The 21,344-nt window shown below is 50.4% G+C and overlaps 1 protein-coding gene across 4 annotated transcripts in view; it reads right to left on the reverse strand.

Moving 5' to 3' along the window:
- The window catches only part of RPH3A (rabphilin 3A), a 95,562-nt gene that overhangs the window by 56,283 nt on the left and 17,935 nt on the right, over nucleotides 1-21,344 (reverse strand). For 2 of the 4 annotated variants that reach the window (XM_003365490.5, XM_014727593.3), the window contains exons 3-4: nucleotides 5,200-5,288; nucleotides 1,106-1,117 (exon numbers count right to left, since the gene is read on the reverse strand). In XM_003365490.5, coding sequence (XP_003365538.2) covers nucleotides 1,106-1,117; nucleotides 5,200-5,270 — 83 coding nt within the window. In that variant the 5' untranslated portion in view covers nucleotides 5,271-5,288. The remainder of the gene's footprint in view (nucleotides 1-1,105; nucleotides 1,118-5,199; nucleotides 5,289-21,344) is intronic. The other 2 variants (XM_070275463.1, XM_014727594.3) reach the window with 1 other exon arrangement.

Below are 21,344 nucleotides of genomic sequence, written 5' to 3' on the forward strand. Positions count from 1 at the left end.
GGATGCATTATGTCAGTGCTATGTATGCATATACATACACACACACACACAATGTATACATATAAGGTATATATGTAAAACGTATGTATACAATGTATTTATATAATGTGTGTGTGTGTGTATATATATATACACACATACACACACACAATGTATATATATACAGAAGGGTAAGGCAAGGTTGTGATTCACACCTTCCTCTGGCTGTGTTTGGTGCTCTACAGTTAGCAAAGCTTTCCTGTGCATCTTGTTTGATCCTGCCACCACCTGGCGAGGGAGGAAGGGCAGGGCTATCATACCCATTTTACAAAGGAGAGAGCCAGAGCTCAAGGAAGTGAAGGGCAGTGCCCAAGGACGCACTGACACTGAACATCAGAGCAGGACTCAGACCCGGGGCTTCTGACGCCAGACCCAGGGCTCTGCTGTGGCTCTGAGGTAGGCTCTCCATCATGGGGAGGGTAAAAATGACTTTCCGTGGTTTCTAAATGTGCACACGCAACCGAAGCCCAGTCTGCATTGCAGCCCGATTGTTCATTCATTGGACCCAGCGCCCAATCTGTCACGCATATTTAGGAAATGAATCCAATTTCAAACACAAAAGTTGTGAGCAAAGATAGGACCTCTGTGTGGAAGGCACCCCCCTGGGAGATCAGGCTGACTTCCCGAGGTGACAGAGACCATATGTACCACTCATCACTTCCCATTAGCTCTGTTCTGTTCATCATCATCTTTTGTTAATGACAGCGGTTATCTGAGTTAACATTTTCTTCATCTAAAAACACTGTTACCACGCAAAATGCTGCAGAAACAGGGGCACAGAAAGTGGTCAATACACTTGCTGAAAACCACATGTTACTAACAAGATTTAAATCGAGGGCTCTTCTAAGGAACACTTGCCATCCTTTTATCAAGATATTTTTCTGAAACTTCATAATTTTTTTCTCAAGAGGCATGTGTGTGTGTTTTTAATAGCTTGGAATTTTTTTAGATATGTAAAATTTGCTAGTTCCTTTTTTAACCATCTCTCCTTAGGGGCAAGCCATATTGATCAGAAAAGAGACAAAATTCAGCTCATAGAGAAATAAAAGTGTCATAAAATACTCACTGTTCTTTATCACTGAAGGAAGGCAAAGAAAAGAGAGAAAGGAAAAAGTGAATAAAGTTGGGAAAGAAATCTGATAACACCACCAATACTGTCTAGATGCAACAACCACACGGTTTAAATATGAAGACCTACTTCCAAATTTTTTGCTCATTATTATCTTATTCCAGCACATCTAAAACAAGGCTGCTCGAGTGTAGGGTTGTAAAATCCACAGTGTTGATTAAAATGACCAATTAGTTCAGTTCATTAATTAATCGGGCTGATCATTTACATATTCGAATAATGGGTTTGGTGCACCAAAGAGAAATCACTTCATGATAGCACGGCCCACTTCAATCTCGGTTCCTGTTTTCAGACAATGGGGGACTAGAAGCCCTTTGAGGAGGGCAATGAGCCCTGAACGATAACTGGATTATCCAGAAGGAAAACTTGCAGTGCCCCAGTTTGGAGAAGCAAGTCCTTCCATTCTAGAAAGGAGACGAGCATCTCTATTCACCAGGTGCGCAACCACAGACAGGTCACGTCCTCTCTTTCTGCCTCAGTTTCCACCTCCGATCTCTGGCACTCTCATGCTTGCAGACTTGCAAGCTATGGAAGAATCAGCTTTCCAGTGTTTCTCCCCATTTATTCCCATTATAAAGAGCTGAACCACTGCCCTACCCTTGCAAGAAGCAGACACATTCAGTTCTTTCTAACACAATCGCAATTGTGTTTCAAACACCGTGGTGGGATTCAAGGAGCTTGAGAGAGCAAGGCATTGGAAAATCACAAAAGCCTGAAGTGTATCTGGCTAGCCAGCAGTTAATTAAGACTTGGCTTCTTAATTTACTGGAGAAAGACATTAGAAGCGTCTGCATTCGCACATTACCCCTGCAGCAGACTAGAAATCATGTGCGATGACTATAATTCACCCATTAGCATTTATTGGAAAATAATTTTAATATCGGAAGAAAATGCAGTTGCAATCAAGCCGGTCGGATGCGTTCCGAATGCCAAGATGCGTCACAGGGGCCCAGGAGCACCTTAATGAAGCGGCGTCCAGGCTGCTTGAATCATTCTAATTTAATTGTAAGGTAAATTGTTTGGCTTCATATTGACTAAAGTAAACTCTGATGGATGGGATTTTAATTAACTGACATTTCTGAAATAAGATAAATATTTTACCCTACACATCCTTCAGGCAACCGTTTATCTTACACAGACACGCTTTTTGGCTGATAGAATATTCTCTGCAAAGAAGTTTGGCTCCAAGAGGACGTCAAGGAAGGGGCTTGGGAAACTGGGCGTTTGCTTTTGAAAAGGGGACCCACAGAGTTCAACAGTGTCTTCAAAACTGTAAAACTCAGGACTGGAGGAGGTTTCAGGTCAAAGTAGGAAACAGCAGGGGCTCTTGCTTCAGAGAATGTGAGCACACTAAATATTCAGAAAGACCTTCTCCAATATATAATTAGCTCCTTGATAAATCAAGGCGAACATTTTTTACTGCAGTTCTGGGATTTCTAGAAAGTAAGGGAATTCTCCAATACCCTTTTCAAAACCAAAAAATAGACTTCATCAAAATAAAAAATTGTTCCTGGGGCCAGCCTGGTGGCACAGCGGTTAAGTCAGCTTCAGTGGCCCGGGGTTTGCCGGTTCGGATCCTGGGTGCGGGCATGGCACTGCTTGGCACACCATGCTGTGGTAGGCGTCCCACATATAAAGTAGAGGAAGATGGGCACGGATGTTAGCTCAGGGCCAGTCTTCCTCAGCAAAAAGAGGAGGATTGGCAGCAGATGTTAGCTCAGGGCTGATCTTCCTCAAAAAGACCAAACCAAAACAACAAAACTATTCCTCTTTAAAAGACTCTGTTATGAAAAAGAAAAGACAAGTCATAGACTGAGAGAAAGTATATCCAACAAAGGACTTTTATCTATAACATATGAAGAAAACCTGTAAAACTTAATAATGAGAAGATAAAGGACCTGATTTAAAAATGGGCAAAAGTTTTAAACAGACACTTCAGCAAACAGGTTGTATGAATGGCAAAACTACATAAGAAGATGATTGACATCATAAGTCATTAGGGAAATGCAAATTAAAACCACAAAGAAATACCTCTATGCACGCACTAGAATGGTTACAATTGAAAACACTGATCGTATCAAGTGCTGGTGAGGAGGCAGAGAGGCTGGAACTCTCATACACTCGTGGTGGAAATCTAAAATGGTACAACCAATTCGGAAAACAGTTTGGCAGTTTCTTAAAAAGTTAAACACACACCTACATATAACCAAGACATCCTACTGCTAGGTGTTTACTGAAGAGAAAGGGAAGCATACATCTATACAAAGTTTTATTTGTACTCACTCAAAACGGTAAACACCCAAATGTCCATCAAAAGATGAATAAACAAATTGTGGTCTATCCACACAATGAAATACTATTTAGTAATGAAAAGAAACAAACTGTTAATGTGAAAATAATATGGATGGATGGTGAAATAATTATGCTGAGTGAAAGAAGAGAGGCCTCTCTCCCCAAAAAAGAGGACACAGTGTACGATTCCACTTATATAAAATTCTAGAAAATGCAAACTACTTTGTAGTTACAGAAAGAAGGTTAGTGACTACCCAGGGATGCGTGGAGAGAGGGGGGAGAAAGAGGCACAAGGAAGCTTTTGGGTGAGTGACTTTATCCACGATGCAGATCGTGACAGTTTCATGAGTATATACATATGTCTTTAAATTACCAAATTGTACTCTAAATGCATTCTGTTGAAGGTACATTCATTATACCTTCAGAAGGCAATTTTTTAGAAAAGAAAATGAAAACCCAGCAAACTGAATCCAGAACCGGGAGCTGTGAGCCGTAAGCCCATGCAGACACCAGCACCACGTTCCAGAGTCTGACCCTGAGCTCCCAACCAGGCATGGGAGCCGAGTCTGAGACCCCTGCAGTGAGCCGGGACCCTCCAAGGGAGCTGAGGTCCTCCTGGCTGAGCAGCACACCTGACTCCTGGCCAAGCAAGTGCAAATCTCTCTGAAGGAAACTATCCCCAAAGCAGATCCCCAGGAGCCTCAGATCGAGCTCACAATAAAAAATGACCAAGCGTCCAAAGAAACAAGTCCTTATGAGTGAAACTCTGCAGGAACAATAAACAACAGACTTAGATTGTCAAGGACTTCAGGCAGTGGTGTGCTGGCAGATTTTAACCATTGAATCTCTGGGGAAAAAGCCCCACTGTGGCTGATTTCACATACCAACAGGATGTCACCGAATGCAGAACTGGGAAGAAATATTCAGTAGCGTGCCATTATATATAGTATTTTACCCTACACGTATAGCAGACATACTTAACATAGAGAATAATGAAATGCAGTAAAAGAATTAAGAAGTGATGAATTTTGAGTATTTATATCCTTTATATTTAATAGAATTTAATTGTAAAATTAGATAACTTAATTTTTAATAATGGCTGTGTTTAACCACTGGCTCGCAAAGTTCCTGAAAATTTGACATCAGCGTTCCTGAGCCACAATCATACAGACCCAGCACACCACTGATTCAAGTCTAGTAATTTCTTATAAATAAGAAATTATTTATAAGTAAATTCTTGATACAGAAATGGGAAGTTACTTTGACGTGAAATTTCCCAATTTTCAAACGATCGGGCCAAAAATCAAAAACATACTTCCGTGAGTCAGAGTCAGCTGGAGGCCAGTGTGAACCTCTGATCAAGCCCAGTTTCCTTATTTGATTCATGGGGAAACTGAGGCCCAGAGAGGGGAAGAGATTCACCTGTGATCACACAGTAAATTAGCTCAGATCTAAAACCAGGACCTAAAACCAGGTGGTTCTAACCACCGGGGTCAGCGGGCCCACCACTCCCCAGGCCACCTCTAATTTGGGGCATGGACCTCGGAATTTGATCTGGTTATTCCACCCTTGCAAAGCAGTAAGATCAGTGGAGAGGTTTCCAAGACAAAATTCCCACCAGCTTCCTTTTCCCCGACCCCTATTTCTTTCCTTGCCATTCCTTTTCTCCTTTAAGCGTAGATCTATCAGGACCTCAGGGGCCCCAAACAAGCCACTCCCCAAAAGACCCAGCGACTTACTTTGATTGAAGAGGTCGGTCACTGGGACACATCCAGCGGCTTGAGCTGCTGCTCAACACGGTGTCCGTCATGGCAGAAGTCAGGCGTTCCTGCAAAACAGCAACCCAGGCAGGACGTCACCCAGTCATTCAGCCACTCAGTATCTCTCAAGTCCCCGCTCTCTGCTGGGCGCTCAGGAGATCCAGAGAAGAAAGAGAACTTCACCCAGTGTCGCCACTTTCCAGATGGGGAATCTCAGGCCCCGAGCAGGAAAGTTCCTACTGGAACTCACAGCTCCCCAGCGGCAGAAAAGGGTCACCACAGAGAGGCCCATCCCAAAGCCCGCAGCCGCGTGTTGTGGGAAGCTGAATGGTTGAGAAGTTGGGAGGGGAATGGGGAGAGGACCCTTTCCCATCCTGCAGGCTTTGGAATTGCTCAATCTTCAGGTGGGTGAAGCTGGAGGGGGCTGATGGTGGACACGTGGGAGGGAAGCCCATCACTGACAAGCCTTTTCATCTGCTCCCGTGGGGCTAACATAACCTTCTCAGATTAATATGACCATTTCACCGTTTCCACTTCAAAATGAAAGGAGAGTGGCTCCCGTTGTGAAGGAAACCTGCTGAAAAGAACCGTAGAGTCTCATTTTTGCCTGCACCGAGAGCTGAGGAGGCGGCCCTGGGCCCTGGGTCCCCTGGCCCAGCTGGGCTCCGAGGGCCTCGTTCCCTGCTAGCGAGCGTCCCTGGCTGCCCCTGGTCTGCATGGCCGAACGTTCATCCCAATGCCTCCCCTCGTGCTTTGCAGCAGAGATGAAACACAGCCCTTGGAGGACCCGGAAGGGAGGGAGGATGGAGGCAAGAGATCCACAGTGCCTTCGCAGGAACTCTGATCGCCAAATTCTGCTGCCCTCGAGGCGGAGCCTGGCCTGCCGCCAGTCCTGCGCACCAGAGTTCACTTCCTATTGAAAGTCCGCCTGCAAAGTCCAAACTCCCTGGCTGGCAGCCCCATGGAAACCATCCATCTCTGTCCCTCCAGGCCAGGAGCCACCCTGGACAGCACTGCTTATTTCAGCTTTGGCCACTCAAGCCTCTCAAAGCACTTAACACCCAGGGCTGGCCTGGTCGAGCAGGCCTGGGCCAGGCGAGAGGACGCCCGAGTAATGGAGGCCATTTGGGCAACTGGAGGAGGAGGCCCAGAGAAAGGAGGTCGTGTGTGGACAGCAGACCCGGGCTCGGGTGGAGAGGCAGGTGGAGTGGAGGGGGCGTGGCAGACACTGCTGGTGCCCTTGACAGGTGGCGTGCCCACCCTCAGCCTCTAGGCATGTTAGTAGCTAAGGGCTCGCGGCAACACCATTTTCCAGAGAACTGCCCTCAGCAACAAGAGCGGCTGCCTTGCTCAGAGATACCCAGGAGCTACTCCTGCTGCAGGGAGCAGCCCAAAGCCGGTGACTGACTGACAAGGGGAGAACATAAAAGCGCAGCCCCCGTGTCTCCAGGCAGGACAGCTGTGTGGGGCCAGCACGCTCCAGAGTGCCCCATGGGATCAGGCTGACGCCAGACTCCAGCTGAAGCCACATCCTTGCCTAGAGTCCTCCACTGCCCTGCCCTGCTTCCCCGAGTCCACCACCAGCACCAGAAACCTCACCTCACGTTCTGATTGTGGAGAACGTGACCGCATGCTGGAGTAGAAGGGAGACTGTTATGAAAGCAGGGCTCTGATCGCCCGGGCATTGTCACCCTGGGCAAGCCACCTCACCATTGTCCAATCTGACAGAGCGTGGCCCTAAGATTTCTCCTACCTGGCTACAGACGACACTACGTGAAGTCTAGCCCAGATGTTGGATTTAGGGGAAGTTAAGAGAAATGGAGAAAGTCTCTGGCGTTTTCAGACCGTCCCTGCCTCTCCCATTGCCCACTGCAGAGAAACCATCGCCATCCTGGACAGGAGGCCTGAGGCCCAGGGAGGACCAGCAGAGGGAATCCAGCCACTGACAAAGGAGCAAGAGCAGAGATGTGTGTGGTCGGGTAAATAGTGCAGGATTCCAGCCCTAGACCACGGCAGGACATTGGTGTCACCGAGCCGATGAGTTTAAGCACCTGTCACGGACCCTGACACCCAGGAAGCACTTTGTAAAAAGGTAATTCCGTTTTCTTACTTCTCCTATGGTTTATCCAACAAGAGTAACTGATATTTCTTGAGCGCCTGCTTTGTGCCACATTCCATACCTTCGTTATGTACTTCAATCCTTCCAATCCTACTCCCAGATTTGTAGTGTTATCCTCATTTTACAGGGGAGAAAGCTGAGGCTCAGAGTGATGAAGCCATCTGCTCAAAATCACACAGCTGCCAAGCAGCCAAGCCGGGACTCGAACACCGCCTCCCAAGCCCGTCTGCCGTCCATCACTCTTGTTCACACCCGCACTGCCTTCCTCCCTGGCTTCAGGTTGCTGGGTTCTGACGAGTGTCTGGTGACTGGTGGCGCCCCGGGCCATATTCCCGCCTCTCAGCCTCAGAAACAAGCAGAGCCCTGCCCACCCCGAGCCCCGCCCGGAGACGCTGCGAGATCACAGGCTTCGCTCGGTCAGGCCTGCAGCCCTGGCTTCAATGCGGTTCTACAGCTGCAACTTCAGGAAGCGTAAGCTAATGCCTGCCCTGGAAGCCAGAGGCTCTAGCTCTTTCCTGGGCTCAGGTGCCCCCCAGTCCTGTGCAGGTTCCAAGGAACCGTCAACTTTCAGAAACAAAAGCAACAGCGGCAACAATCGCCGGCTGGAATTTCACAGGTGTGCTACATGCTCAGCGCCTTTCAAATTTATCTCGTTCAATCCTCACAACAGCCTTACGTGGTAGATGTTCTTCTCATCCCGTTTTACAGTTGAGCAACTGAGTCACAGGGAGGTTAAGTGGGCTCCCCAAGGTCCTGCTTAAAATCTTTCAATGAAGCAACCTAAACGCCTAATAACAAGCACTGGCCAGCTGCAGGATCAGGATGGTGCATTGTGTGGTGGAATATTACACAGCCATGAAGAAGAACGCAACGCTTTATGATGGACATGCATTGCTCACCAAGATAAATTGTCTACAGAAAAGACCAAGATGTAGGACAAGGTTCTAAAACAACACTGTTGTGTGCATGAGGGAAAGTAAGATGTGTGTGTAATTTGGGGTTGTATATGCATAAAACATTTCTGCAAAGAATGCAGGAGAAACTGATAACGCTGCTTGCCTCTGGGGAGGGGAACCGGGTGGTGGGACTGAGATGGGAGGGAGACTCACAACATACCCCTTTGTACCTACAACCATGTGGATATGTTAGCTATTCAAAAACAAACATTTATTTTTATTTTATTTTTTTTTGAGGAAGATTAGCCCTGAGCTAACATCTACTGCCAATCCTCCTCTTTTTGCTGAGGAAGGCTGGCCCTGATCTAACCTCCATGCCCATCTTCCTCTACTTTATATGTGGGACGCCTGCCACAGCATGGCTTTTTGCCGAGCAGTGCCATGTCCGCACCCGGGATCTGAACCAGCTATTTTTTAAAAACATATAATTTTAAGATAATGAAGTGCTTCAGAGGCTACCTGATACACGTAAGATTTAAGACCCTCTCTCTGACCTCAGAGAACCGTCATGATCCCCCGCCTGCTACTCTCCCTGCGTCTCTGACCACGCTCCGGTCCCATTGGCCTTTTCAGCCATCAGGCCTTGGCCTCTGCTGTGCTCTCTGCCCCGATAGCGTCTTCTCTCACTCTTGCATGGCTGCTTCCTCCTCATGCTCTGCCCATCTCTGCTCAAACACCACCTCCTCCAAGACGCCCTCCCTGACTATACTCACTATACTCTCTAAATTACCGCCTCTCACCCTGTTACTTACTCTCACTGCATCTTGCTTGTTTCCTTTATAATATTTATCAGGATCTGCAATTATTATTTTTTGTGTGCTGTTTGTCCGTCCACCTATTCTGTAAGATTCCCTACAGCAGGGCCCGGGTCTGTATTTGTTCAACAGTTGCACCTCCAGCGCACACAGGGTTGGCTTCAGGGACCTGCCACCCAGGCAGAGAAGGACCCTGAGCTTAGGAGGACCCTGCCCTTGGCTTAATGCTCTCCTGTCACCGTCTTGAAATTCTTAATAATATTTGAACAAGAGGCCCTGCATTTTCACCTTGCAGCCAGTCCTGAGTGTGGTATACAGTAGGTGCTCAATAAATGTTCACATAAGTCATAGAGCTCAGGGGGTGCAGTGGGGACTCAATAAATCTGTGTAAGTGGCAGAGCGAGGCATTGTTTCCGATCTGCCCACCTCCACAGCCTGCCACTAACCCTTAGGCAACCCTGCGTCTTAACCGCGGCAAAGACCCTGCCCTGGCTCCTGCGAGCACTGTTTGCTGAGGATCTGTGCCTCCACCCCCTGGAATCTCCAAGGCCTTCTGCTGGTTTGAGTTGAACTGAAAAAACAGCTCTTAAAGCCCATTTGGCTGCAGAGCTGCAGCAGGTGTCTAAGCGCGCCTGGGCGGGGCTGCGCTGGGCTGGCGGGGGCTGCACGCGCGCTTCAGGGCGCCGCAGGGAACCGGCGAGAGCGGCAGCTGTCTGCGCGGCGCTCGACGCCACAGTCGGCCTCCCGGCCCCGCAGTCTTGGAATTAAACCAGGTGCTTCGCAGCGGAACCTGCAGCCATCATGGTGCCCAGTCCCTTCCATCTCCCCTGTCTCTTTTCCGGCCCCTCCCCTCCTCCCCTGAGTCCAGTCCATCGCGGCCCAATTGGGAATCTGGAGAAACTCTCAGACGATCTGATGGGGTGGGAGACACAACTTACACAACGGGCCTCAAACGGGGGTGGAGTGGAGGTGCTCGAACAGGATCCAGGCTGAAAAGATGTTTTCCTTGGCCCATGCAGTATTGTTTGAAAGTAAATTTAAGCCAATATTTTAAAAGCACAGGATTTAATTAAAAATACGGACTGCCAGCTTCTCTTGAGAAATGGGAAGAATCAAAAAATATTTATAGAACATCTATTACTCTGGGCCACACACTGTTCTAGCATTAAAACAAACAAAAGAGGGGGAAAATCATTGTTGCCATGCTGCTTGCCTTCTGAGGGGAAGACAGACAATAACCAAACAAGTCAAATATGAAATGTGTCAGCTGGTGATGAGCGCTTTAGAGAAAAATAAAACAGAGAAGGGGGATTGGTGGTTGAGAAGGAAGGTTGGTTTTAAATAGCCGGTCGGACGGGGCCTCACTGAGAGATGATATTTGAGCAAAGACATGGAGAGAGTAAAGGATGGAGCCATGTGGATAACTGAGGCAGAGCTTTCCAGGCAGAGGGGAAAGCAAGTGCAAAGGCCCTGGGGTGGGCATGTGCTTGGTAAGTTGGAGAAACAGCAAAGAGGGCAAAGTGGCTGGAGTGGAGCGAGCAAGGGGGAGATGGACGGGAGCTGAGATCAGAGTAGGGGTGGGGGTGAGGGCCTCAGCTCCTGAGACCCATTCAGACTTTCACACTGAATGATGTGGGAGCCACGGAAGGGCTTTGAGAAGTGACATGAGTGGAATACGTTCTGTTCTGTCTCACCATGCATCCAGCTTTGACTGTGTGCCAGGCACGTAGGGTTCCTACACACTGCTTGCCAAGGCAGGGACACTGGACCAGCAGAGAAAGATGGCAGTCTCCCGCCCTGCCTAGTAGACTTGACGGAGCCGAACGCCGCCGCCGCCCCCCCCCCCCCGCCACGTTGCTTGCACACCCTGCCATCCAGCCTGCTCGCTCAGAGCCCCAGCATCCCTTACATGTCCAGCTGCTCCCAGAGGGTGCAGGCTGCTGCTCGCTTCTCTTTGTTCCTAGAGCAGCGGGGACATCCCCAGCCCGCATGAACCTGGGCTTCTTCCACGCTGAGCAGACTGGTGCCCGAGACAAGGACGGAGACAGGCCTGAGAGACGCTCCAGACAAAGGCACCTTTGTGTCCCTGACCTTGAAACAGAGCAAACTCAGTGTCACCTCCACGTGGTTCTCCCATTGCCATATAGCAGTAACAGATGGCTCCTGCCATGAGCCTTCAAAGAATCCCACAGGACAGTCCCCGTTTACAGGCGTTTAAGGCGGGCGGAGCCCATCCCCCACTGCTCTGCCACTTACAAGCTTCACGTCTTGGGCAAGGACTTCCCATCTGCGGGTCTGTTTCCTTGTTGCTAAAATGAGGATGGTAATCGCAGCTCTGCCCCCCACCCCCTCATCACGGCTGCTTAAGATGTGCCCGGTCCTGGGCTGAGCGCTTCCCATGGATGACCTCGTTTAACTCTCCCAACCCCCCATTAAGGAGGGTTTAGTATTATTTCCATTTTGCAGGTGGGGATACTGAGGCTCAGAAAGGTTAAGTGACTTGCCTACCCAGCTGGTGATTGGCAGAGCTGGAACTGGTACCCACAGGGTCTGACACGAGACCCTGCATGCTTAATCGCTTTACTATACTGTCTCTAAGAGCGTTGTGAAGAATAAGGTATGATAATGCAGGCAAGACACTCAACATGGTCTTTGGAACATAGTGTGTTCTCAGTGGATGCTAATTATTGTCACCACGATCATCATCAGCATTACCATCACCATCATCCTCATCCTCATCATTTCTTCTCTCTACTAGCAAAAGTGGACCATAACTCCCAGGACGTGCTTTGAAGGGCACTGAACGCCCTCACAGCTGCCCTGGTACTTCCAATTCCTCCGCCAGCATCGCTCGCCAAAGGTGCGTCTTGCCCCACTCTTTCCCACCTAGCTCAGGAACTAGAGCATTAAGCTGATGTAGATGTGGTGGATTGAATGCAAAAAACAGCCCCAATTCGTCCCTACCTGCCTCCATGCTTCTTTCAGCTCCTCCCATTGAGAGGTGAAATCTATTTTTCTACCCTTTGAATCTGAGATGGCGATGAGGTTTTCTGTGGCTGACGGGACAGTAGGAAATGCGATGCAATCAGAGGCTTGAAAAGTGCCAGCAGTTTAGAGCTTGGCCTCCGTTGCCGCCCTGGGAACCCTGCAGTCACCGTAGGAAAAGCCCAGGCTGGCCTGCTGGAGGATGTGAGACCGTGTGGTGGGGACCCACGGCTGTCCTGGCTACTGCAGCTGACCCGGCACAAACCAGCCAGTCCCAGCCAACAGGCAAGCTGACCACAGACGTGAACAAGCCCAGCCAAGATCACCCAAGTGTGGGCTAGACCAGAAGAACCACCCAGCTGAGCTCAGCCCAGTTGCTGACCTAAACGACCATGAGATAAACAAATGGTGGTGCTTTTAGGCTACTAATCTGTGGGGTGCTTTGTTAGGCAGCAAAAGCTGACTGATAGAGCCACCTATTGTTATAGGACAATTGCCAGCCTTGAATCCAGAGTCTTGGGATCCAACCCTGGCTCCCCTATTCATTTCCTTTTCTGTGTGACTCTGGCAAGTCACTTAGTCATTCTGAGCCTCAGTTTTTGCATCTGTAAAATGAGGACGTAAATATTCCTATCTTGGTCGTGCCTACCTTGTAGGGTTGTTGGGAAGAGCGGGTGAGTTAACAGGTGCACAGGGACCTTGGAATCTAAGAGCTTTTCAAATGTCGGGCAAGGAGGTCACTGTCACTGTGATTTGAGCGTGGGCCAGGGAGGAGAGCAAAGGTCTACATTCCAGGTGCTTGTCCAGGCCTGAGTGAGACGCCACAGTGGATATCTGCCGTGGGGATTTCTTGTTTTTGCCTGTCTGGCATTTATCTCCCCTTTTTTTGGTAACAGCACCCCAATTTTCCTTTGGGAGACCATCCCTCTCTGTGTCAATCTGTGTGGCTCACGTGGGGCTCACCCAAACCTGGTCCCTAAAGGTGGGCCAGTGACCGTTTCCTGGCCAATCAGTGTATCACACCCCGTGGGCTACAGTGACTGGTTCGGGGATAGGCACTGGACCCAATCTGGACCACTGAAGGCCTGCTCTAAGACTTTCGCTGGAACTCCATGGAAGGAAGCGTTCTCTTTCCACTGGGATTGCTCAGCTGGTAGAACAGAAGCCCGGAGCCACTATGGGCCACTTTTGCCACCACGTGGGAAAGGCCCGTCAAAGGACGGAAGTAGAGCTGAGAGATAGAGAAAGATTGATTCCTCATGATGCTGTTGGGATGCTGGATCCAGCCAGGCCTGAATCTATCCTGGCCTTTTTGACTATTATGAGCCAATATGTTCCTTATTTTTTTATCCTCAGGTCAAATACGAATTGAACTTGTACCGTTGCAACCCTCCTGAGCTCTCTGTGTGTGTCTTCACAGACCAGCCTCCTATAAGCACTCAGGGATCTCAAAGGCAGCCACCACTGGCTGAGGCCTGGAGGGAAACACACCGGCCTTCAGCCACCCCCTGGAACCTCCCCGTCCTCTGCTTCAGAGGCACTGCCACCTAAGCTCAGGCCTTGCAGGAGGATGGGAAACACCTGCAAAGCATCCCCACCGAGGCCTGCTGAGACGCTGCACTGACAATTAAAATTCAGCGAGAATAAAAAGCACTAATGAAAAGCAAAACTAAGTACTTAATAAGACAAATGAGGCAGCAGTATTGAAAGTTGGCATGAGAGAGCTGGCATTAATTAAAAAGAAAGACTAATTCCTTGCCTCCTCCAAAAAGGCTGTATGTGTGTGTTTCCAGAGAAGGCTTAGATTTGTGAATGTACGAAATGGCAGGGGAGCACACAGACTACGGGATTGGTTCTGCCTGGCGGTGGGGTTCTGCCTAGCGGGAGGAACCTTTGGGCTGGGCCTTGAAGGATGGGCTGGGGTGTGCAAGACATAAAGGATGGAGGAAAGGATGAGAGAACTGAGTGAGCAAAGGCTCAGAGACTCCCATGGACATGGACTGTTTGGGGAATGGACGAGTTCATGGGGATGGAGCCCGGGGTGGCTGGAGAGCTGGGAGGAGGGGAACACAGGACTGAAAAGAGCATGGGGCCCGATGGTGAACCCCCGTTTCTGCGGGTCAGCAATGACAGTGCAGAGCATCTCCAGCGCACTCCACCCAGACAACCCTACTTCCATTTAAGGGTCCGGAGGCGGAGACCACGAGCCCTTAGCAAGGTAACTCAGGGCATGGGGCTGGGAGCCAAGCCCATTCTGCCATTTATGAGCCTGGCAAGGGTATTCACCTTCCTGAACCTCAGTTTCCTCATCTGTAGAGTGGGGCCAATAATAAGACCCATCTCAAAATAGAATAATAGTCATATGTCGCTTCATGATGGGGATATGTCCCGAGAAATGCGTTGTTAGGCAATTCGATCATGTGTGAACATCATAGAGTGCACTTACACAAACCTAGACGGTACAGCCAGCTACACAGCTAGGCAACATGGTACTCATCTTACGGGACCACCGCCGCACATGTGCTCCATCATTGACTGAAATATCGTTATGCAGCACATGACCATATTGCGAGGATTAAATGAGATAATATATGTGAAGTCCTTCATCCAGGGCTTGGCACAAAACACCGCCTTGTCAAGTGGGAGCTATCATTAATTTATGTGGTTATTAATAATAATTATCTCAGTTATGTTTTCCTAAAGAGTTGGGAGACCAGCTTCGGCACTAGAAGGAAATGTCTCAGGGTTTTGAGGCTGGAGTAAGTACATGAAGCATGACAGTGATGAATGATGGAAATAACAACAACGTGTATTACGTTGTGATAATAACAATATAATTGTACCAAAGCAAGGGTCATTTGTGGAGTGCTGTGGTTGTCCTTAAGGCTGATGACTAAATATTTCTGTCTTTCCACCACATGACAGGACAGCCCCTCCCTCACCCTGGGAAGCTGGGAGTGACCCTATGACCTGTTTTGGCCCATGAGAGTCCCCAGGTGGAAACCCTGCAGCTGGTGTGTCCTCACCACGTTCCTCTTTACTTGTCATGACGGTCACGGATGTACGAAGATGGAGTCCCCTCAGTCTGGGTCCCTGTGTGAGGACAAATACAGAGCAGACACCCCTGCTGACCACCAGATCCAGGCAGCACGAGCCGGAAGCAAATCTCTGTTGTTCCAGCCACTGGCACTTTGGGCACTGCTTGCTGTTACAGCACAAACTGACCCATCCCGTCTATGCTCCCTACGGGCCAGGAGCCACGCTAAGAGTTTCACAGGCAACAGCTCGTTTATCTTCATAACGATCCCAGAAATAGTATCTTTTATTACCCGGCTTTACAGATGAGGAAAACTGAAGTCCAGAGAGGTTAAGTCATTTGCCCAAGGACACACAGCCAGTAAGTCACAACAGGGTGTGCATTCTAAATGAGGGCACGGAGGTAAACACATGACATGCACTAAGGCAGGACAGAGCACCCAGAACAGATCTTCCTGGGGAGAGTGTCTCCTGCTGGACAGGGGTGTGCCAGATTTTTCCTTCCTCGCCTGAGTTTTGAATCCGTCTGAGCCCTGAGTCTACAAATCCAAATATCGACTGACGAAATGCAGCTGCAGACCCTGTGAACAGAATACTGTTTGGGGCTCCTGCGCAGTCCAGCCAAGTACTTGATTCCTTGATGAAGTGGAAACTTGCCTTTGCTGTGTTGCTACAAGCTTATCTCTGCTTCAGCTACAGCGTGGTGAGCGAGGACGGGGGGAAAAACTCGCACTGACTTCTGCATCTGCGCGTGCGCGCACAGACACACACGCTGCCCCAAACAGGAAAATGCGATTAGACAGGTCTGCGGAGGAAAACAAGCCATTTAGCCTAATGGCCCCCGGCCGCCACTCAGGCCCTGGCTGCAGTGAAGCTTCTTCTGGTTAAAACTCAGCTGGAACTGACTCTCTGCAGCCCTAACTCTCAAGATGCCAGGGAGACCACGGGCGTCGTCCTGATCCCTCCTGTGGCTCTGGGACGAGATCCTCAGAGCAGAGAGGGCCATTTATCACCTGAAAACAATGGCGGCAGGCCCCATCCTCGCATCAGAGGAGCATCTTCATAAACCACACGTGGGAGACGTGGCATTCCCATTTGACAGATGAGGAAACGGAGGCTCTGGTTTGCCAAGGTCACCCTGGTGGCAGGTGGGACAGCCGAGGACTCAGATCTGGGTCTCTCATAAATGAGCCTTCTGACCACCCAGCTCTATTGACTGTTGGTGCAAACAGTATAATGTTTGGCGAAGCATATTAATTTGCTGTTTTTATATGGCAAATATGGTTGCATAGTGGCAGCATTGTATGGTCCAACGTAATAATAATAACAGCGTTGCTGGATATTTTCTATTTCCTCCTGACCCATTCACCCTCCGCCCTGTTCTGTGCCCTGGGAGGCCAGGCTGTGTGGACAGCATCAATGGCTCCCTTGCCTCTGGCTTCTGGTTGGATTTGTCTAAAGGGAGGCACCAGTAGACAACTGGAGGGAGGGAAGAAAGAGATGCTGGGGTATTTATCCCCTGGACCCCTCCTGCTGGTCACCATGGGCAGCTATGGCCCTCCGATGAAGGTCACAGCTCTTGTCGGGAGGACCTCGCCCTGCAACCCTTTCCCTTCTGGGTCTGTAATTGTTCCCCTCACGTCCTTCCTAGCCTGGGGATGGTGCTAGCTCCCTCTGTTGGATGCTGGGGTGCTCCAGCATCCTGGTTGCCCTTGACCTTGCTGGTTTGCTCACGTCTGTAAATAGCCTCTTCATTAAACTCTCCCCATTTACTCCTTTGGGTGTGTGACCAGTTTCTGAGGGCCTACCATATGCCAGGTGCTTTCCAGATACTTAACTCACCTAATCCTCACAATGACCCAATGAACGACGATTGTTCCCCTCTCACAGGTGAGGCACCTGGAGCACAGAGAGGTTGGGTAACTTCTCCCAGGTCACACAGCGAGTAAATGATGGGGCCCCACTTGGCATCCCAGTGGTCTAGCTCCAGAACCTGTGCCCTTGACTAGCTCACTATCCTGCCCTGAGGATCTGTCCTTAGCAAAGGTGGGATGGCATAGAAATTAACAGCACCAGCCTGCAGATGGGCAATTTCCATATCCCACCTCATTCCATCTTCACCACCATCTTATGAGGCAGGCTCTGAAGTTATTCCTATTCCTAAGACTCAGAGGGGTGCATTAACTTGTCCAAGGTCACCAGCCAGGAATGGTGGAGCCAGCCAAGGCATAAACCCAGGAGGTCTCCCTTTAATACCAACTGTCTTAACCACTGCTCTGGACAACCACTCTTACGACACAGTCGCCTGGCCAGACCTGTCACCAACAGCTGAAAGGTATAGTGAGGGAGAGTCTGGATTAAGGGAAAAAACAGATTTCTAACCATCAGAGGTATCAAAAAGAGGATGTGCTGCTTTGAGGGGTAATGAGTTCCTAGTCACTAGAAGTAATCAAGCACAAACAGCAAAACTACTTGTTGGGGCTGTTGTGAAGATGTGCTTTTCTGAAATGCCCTCTTTCTGCATTTGGAAAGGAATGGCTCAAGCTCACAGACTCCTCCCTCTCATGTGTGGGCAAGACTCCTTGACTTTGCTTAACTCTCTCATCAAGCAGGCAGAGCCAGCCTCCGGTGACAGGAAAGGAAGATGAAGTACTCTGGCCTTAGATGCTCCCTGCCCTGGGAAAATGCATCATTCACTTCATCCTTGGGAAGAAGAGGCCATTAGGGCCCCAGGAAGGGCTCCACGTGCCTTTTCTCCTTGCCGTGACACGCACACACTTGGGCACACACATCCCCGCTCCACCGTCGCCCATACTCCTGCACCCTCCACACCTCCCCGCCATCCACCTGCGCCTGCCCACACTCACACACGCTCCCGTGTACGCAGCCCACTCACACCCGCCCACATCACACACTGTACTCACCCACCCCTCCTGAGAACAGGCTCCACAGACTTACTCCTGCATACTCCCACTGCACGCCCCTCTACCACACACACTCACACAGCCTCCACACTGCCCTCCTCCCCCACCCGCAGTGCCATCCCCACCCACAGCACCCCCGCACCTCTGCCAGTTTACCCCACGCCCGTCACACCTACACCTCCAGCCCCACCACGCACACACACACACACACGCAGACACACATGGGTCACCATCATTTTCACCTACGGTACAAATTTCATGACAGAATCTTCCATCAAAAGCTCAGGCTTTGTTGTCACGTGGACGTGGGTTGAACCCCCAGCTCAGCTCAAGCTCAGTGAGCCCAGGCTAGTGACTTGACTTCGCAGAACCTCCGTTTCTTCGTCTGCAGAACGGAAGCTGTGACAGCACCTGCCTCACGGCGCCGTCGAGGGGCTGGAGGGGACGACAGGGGAGTGAAAGGTACCGAGCCCAGGCTTTACAGGCCCAACCCTCCCGAGGCGGGTGCCACCCAGGCCTTCCCCCAGAACCTCTGCCCCCCAAAATAATGTGGGTCACAGAGTCTCTAGCCAGGAAGGACACCTCTCGTCTCACACAGTCCAGCCACGGCCGCTCCCTGGAGTGTGGATTCCAAGAAATCCGAGACCACTTCAGACGGAACGGAAAGCTTCTCTTCGTTCCCATGAATAATAGATCTTGACGCTCCACCGCCGTCCTCTCCCTCTCCTGCCCAGGCCCTCCTGGCGCCGAGCGGGGCAAGTGACAGGAAAATGAATCTCGGTCAGTGTCGGCTGGAGACCAGGAATGGGCCACAAAGTCCCTGGCCCTTGCCCTGTCCCCACAGAAACAGCCATCAGAACATCACGTCCAGATGGAGCGCTCCGCAGTTGACGAGGCCCTTGGTCTTCAGCATCACCGGGCCGGTGGGCGTGACGACCCTCGTCACTGAGGCAGAGGGGCTGCCGGGGTTCAGACCCCAGCTCTGCCTCTCTCTAGCTGGATGATGTTAGGACAGTCACTAACCCTCTCTGTGCCTCAGTTTCCTCATGTGAAACCAGAGATGATAATAATGGCGATAACAGCACCTGCCTCCCAGGGACGTTGAAGGATTAACGGAGTGAATACTTGCAAAGTGTTTAGAACAGTGCCTGGCACGCAGCTAGAACTCAATAGAGAGGAGTTTGTTACCCTCATTCCACCTCCGGCATCCACAGGCTGATGACAACAGCTGTAATGGCATTTGCCGTCACCTACATGCCTGGGGCCACACCAAGCGATTGACACACGTGGGCTCTTTAACGCTTGCAGAGACACCACTGAGTGCATGTCACAGATAGAAAACTTGAGGTTTATAGAGGTTAATTGGCTCTCCCCAGGACGGAATCAGAGCCCGTAAGTCGTAGGGCTGGGAGGCAAGCACAGCGCGCCTCTAAACGCCCCGAGCATCTTCTTCCTCCTCCCCAACCTTCTTCATTGGACCCCGAACAAATAGAGAGCATTCCTCCTATTCCAGGCCCGGCGCTGAGAGCTTTACATGTGTTGGTACTTGGCACGGCGCTACCTAACTTAACTCTCAACTCAGTCATTAGCCCACTTTACACCAGGAAACTGAGGCGGGAAAGGTTAAGGATTGGCTCAAAGTCACCCGCTAAACAAACGGCAGAGCCAGTATTCAAACCCCAGATGTCAGGGTCCGTATCTACATACAGCACGCATATCCCACACCACACACACACGCACACGCTCACACACACATGCACACACGATGCCTTCAAGCTGCCTTAGCGAAGTCGCCGCCCGTCCCCTGACTTGAAGACCTTCTGGGGAGACCTCACATGCAAACCCCATCTGAAGCGGGGCTGGTGTCTCCTCCTTTCAAAGCCACTCAGTCTAGTTGTAAAGCATTTGTACCACCTTAGGGGCAGACACGGACACACGCCCCTTCTCCACAGCCAGCTTCCCAGGGACTTGCATGAGTTGTCAAAAGCATGTGAAGCCAGCGGGAAAAATGTGGACCATAGGCCTTGATTCTGGGGCAGCGTGGCGGACTATTAAGTTGACGTCCTCACGAACATGCCCTCCACGTTGGTCGTCCCTTCCACACGCACGCTGGCTTAGCATGTGACCTTCTTTGGCCAATGGGAAGCCAGTAAATATGACAGCAGCAGAGAGGAGGTCAGCCCCTCCTGAACCCCGTGGACTGAGACACGGAAAAGACGGGTCGCTAGAGGAAAGTTGGGGAGTTGGTTCCAGGAGAAGGAGGAGCCGTGTCCACTCCTTTCCCCCACGGAACTTTCAGTCTTGTGAAGGACGATTCCTGTGAACTATGCGGGGCTAAGCCCTGAGTTTCCGAATTCCAAGCACGTTGGTGGGGTCCTTCCAGGCGGAGAAAGCCGGCCCGAGAGCAAGGCCTACCCGGAAGAAAGCAGCACTAAGAGACGATCAGAGCTCAGGGCCAGCACCATTTTTGAGCCACTAGAAAGCGTCGGGCCTTGGCCAGGTGGTGGACTCAGGTTACGCTAAGGAGGAAAAGTCCCTTTGTGTCGCTTGAACTAGTCTGAGACGCGTTTACCATCATTGTCGTCCTCATTGACACACACACAGAGTCGATTCTCCTTATTTGCAGATTCCATATTTGCCAATTTGCCTGCTCCCTGAAATTTATCTGTCATCCCAAAAGGAAGCGGGTCATCCGCAGACGCGCACAGAGCAGCCGAAAAACAGAGAGCTGCCCGACATGCGTGTTCCGAGCCGAGGTCCCTCTCATGCCTGCTCTCAGACTGGAAACAAGCCTCTTGTTTGAGGTCTGTTTAGTGTCGTGTTGTTTGCATTGTTCTGGTGATTTCACTGTTCACAACGGCCCCCGAGCACAGTGCTGAAGTGCCATCTGGGGTTCCCAAGAGCGAGAAGGCTGTGATGCGTCTTACAGAGAAAATACGTTTGTTAGACGAGCTTTGTTATGGCCTGAGTTCCAGTGCCGTTTGCCATGCGTTCAGCGTTCCTGAATCAACAATATATGTTGTTATGGACTGAATGTTTGTGCCCCCGCAAATTCCTGTCTTGAAGCTCACCCTCACAATGTGATGGTATGAGCACGTGGAGCCTTTGGGAGGTGACGAGGATTAGAGGAGCTCATGGAGTGGGACCCTCGTGACGGGACTGCTGCCCTTAGAAGGGTCGAGAGAGAGTTCGCTTCCTCTCTCTGCTCCCTGCCATGCGAGGACACATTGAGAGGTCAGCAGTCTGCGGCCCAGGAGCGGGGTCCCACCAGAACCCGACCACGCCAGCACCCTGATAGCGGACTTCCAGCCTCCAGAGTGAGAAATACATTTCTGTTGCTCATCGACCG

This window comes from Equus caballus, chromosome 8 (genome assembly GCF_041296265.1).
Source record: "Equus caballus isolate H_3958 breed thoroughbred chromosome 8, TB-T2T, whole genome shotgun sequence".
Lineage (NCBI taxonomy): Eukaryota > Metazoa > Chordata > Mammalia > Perissodactyla > Equidae > Equus > Equus caballus.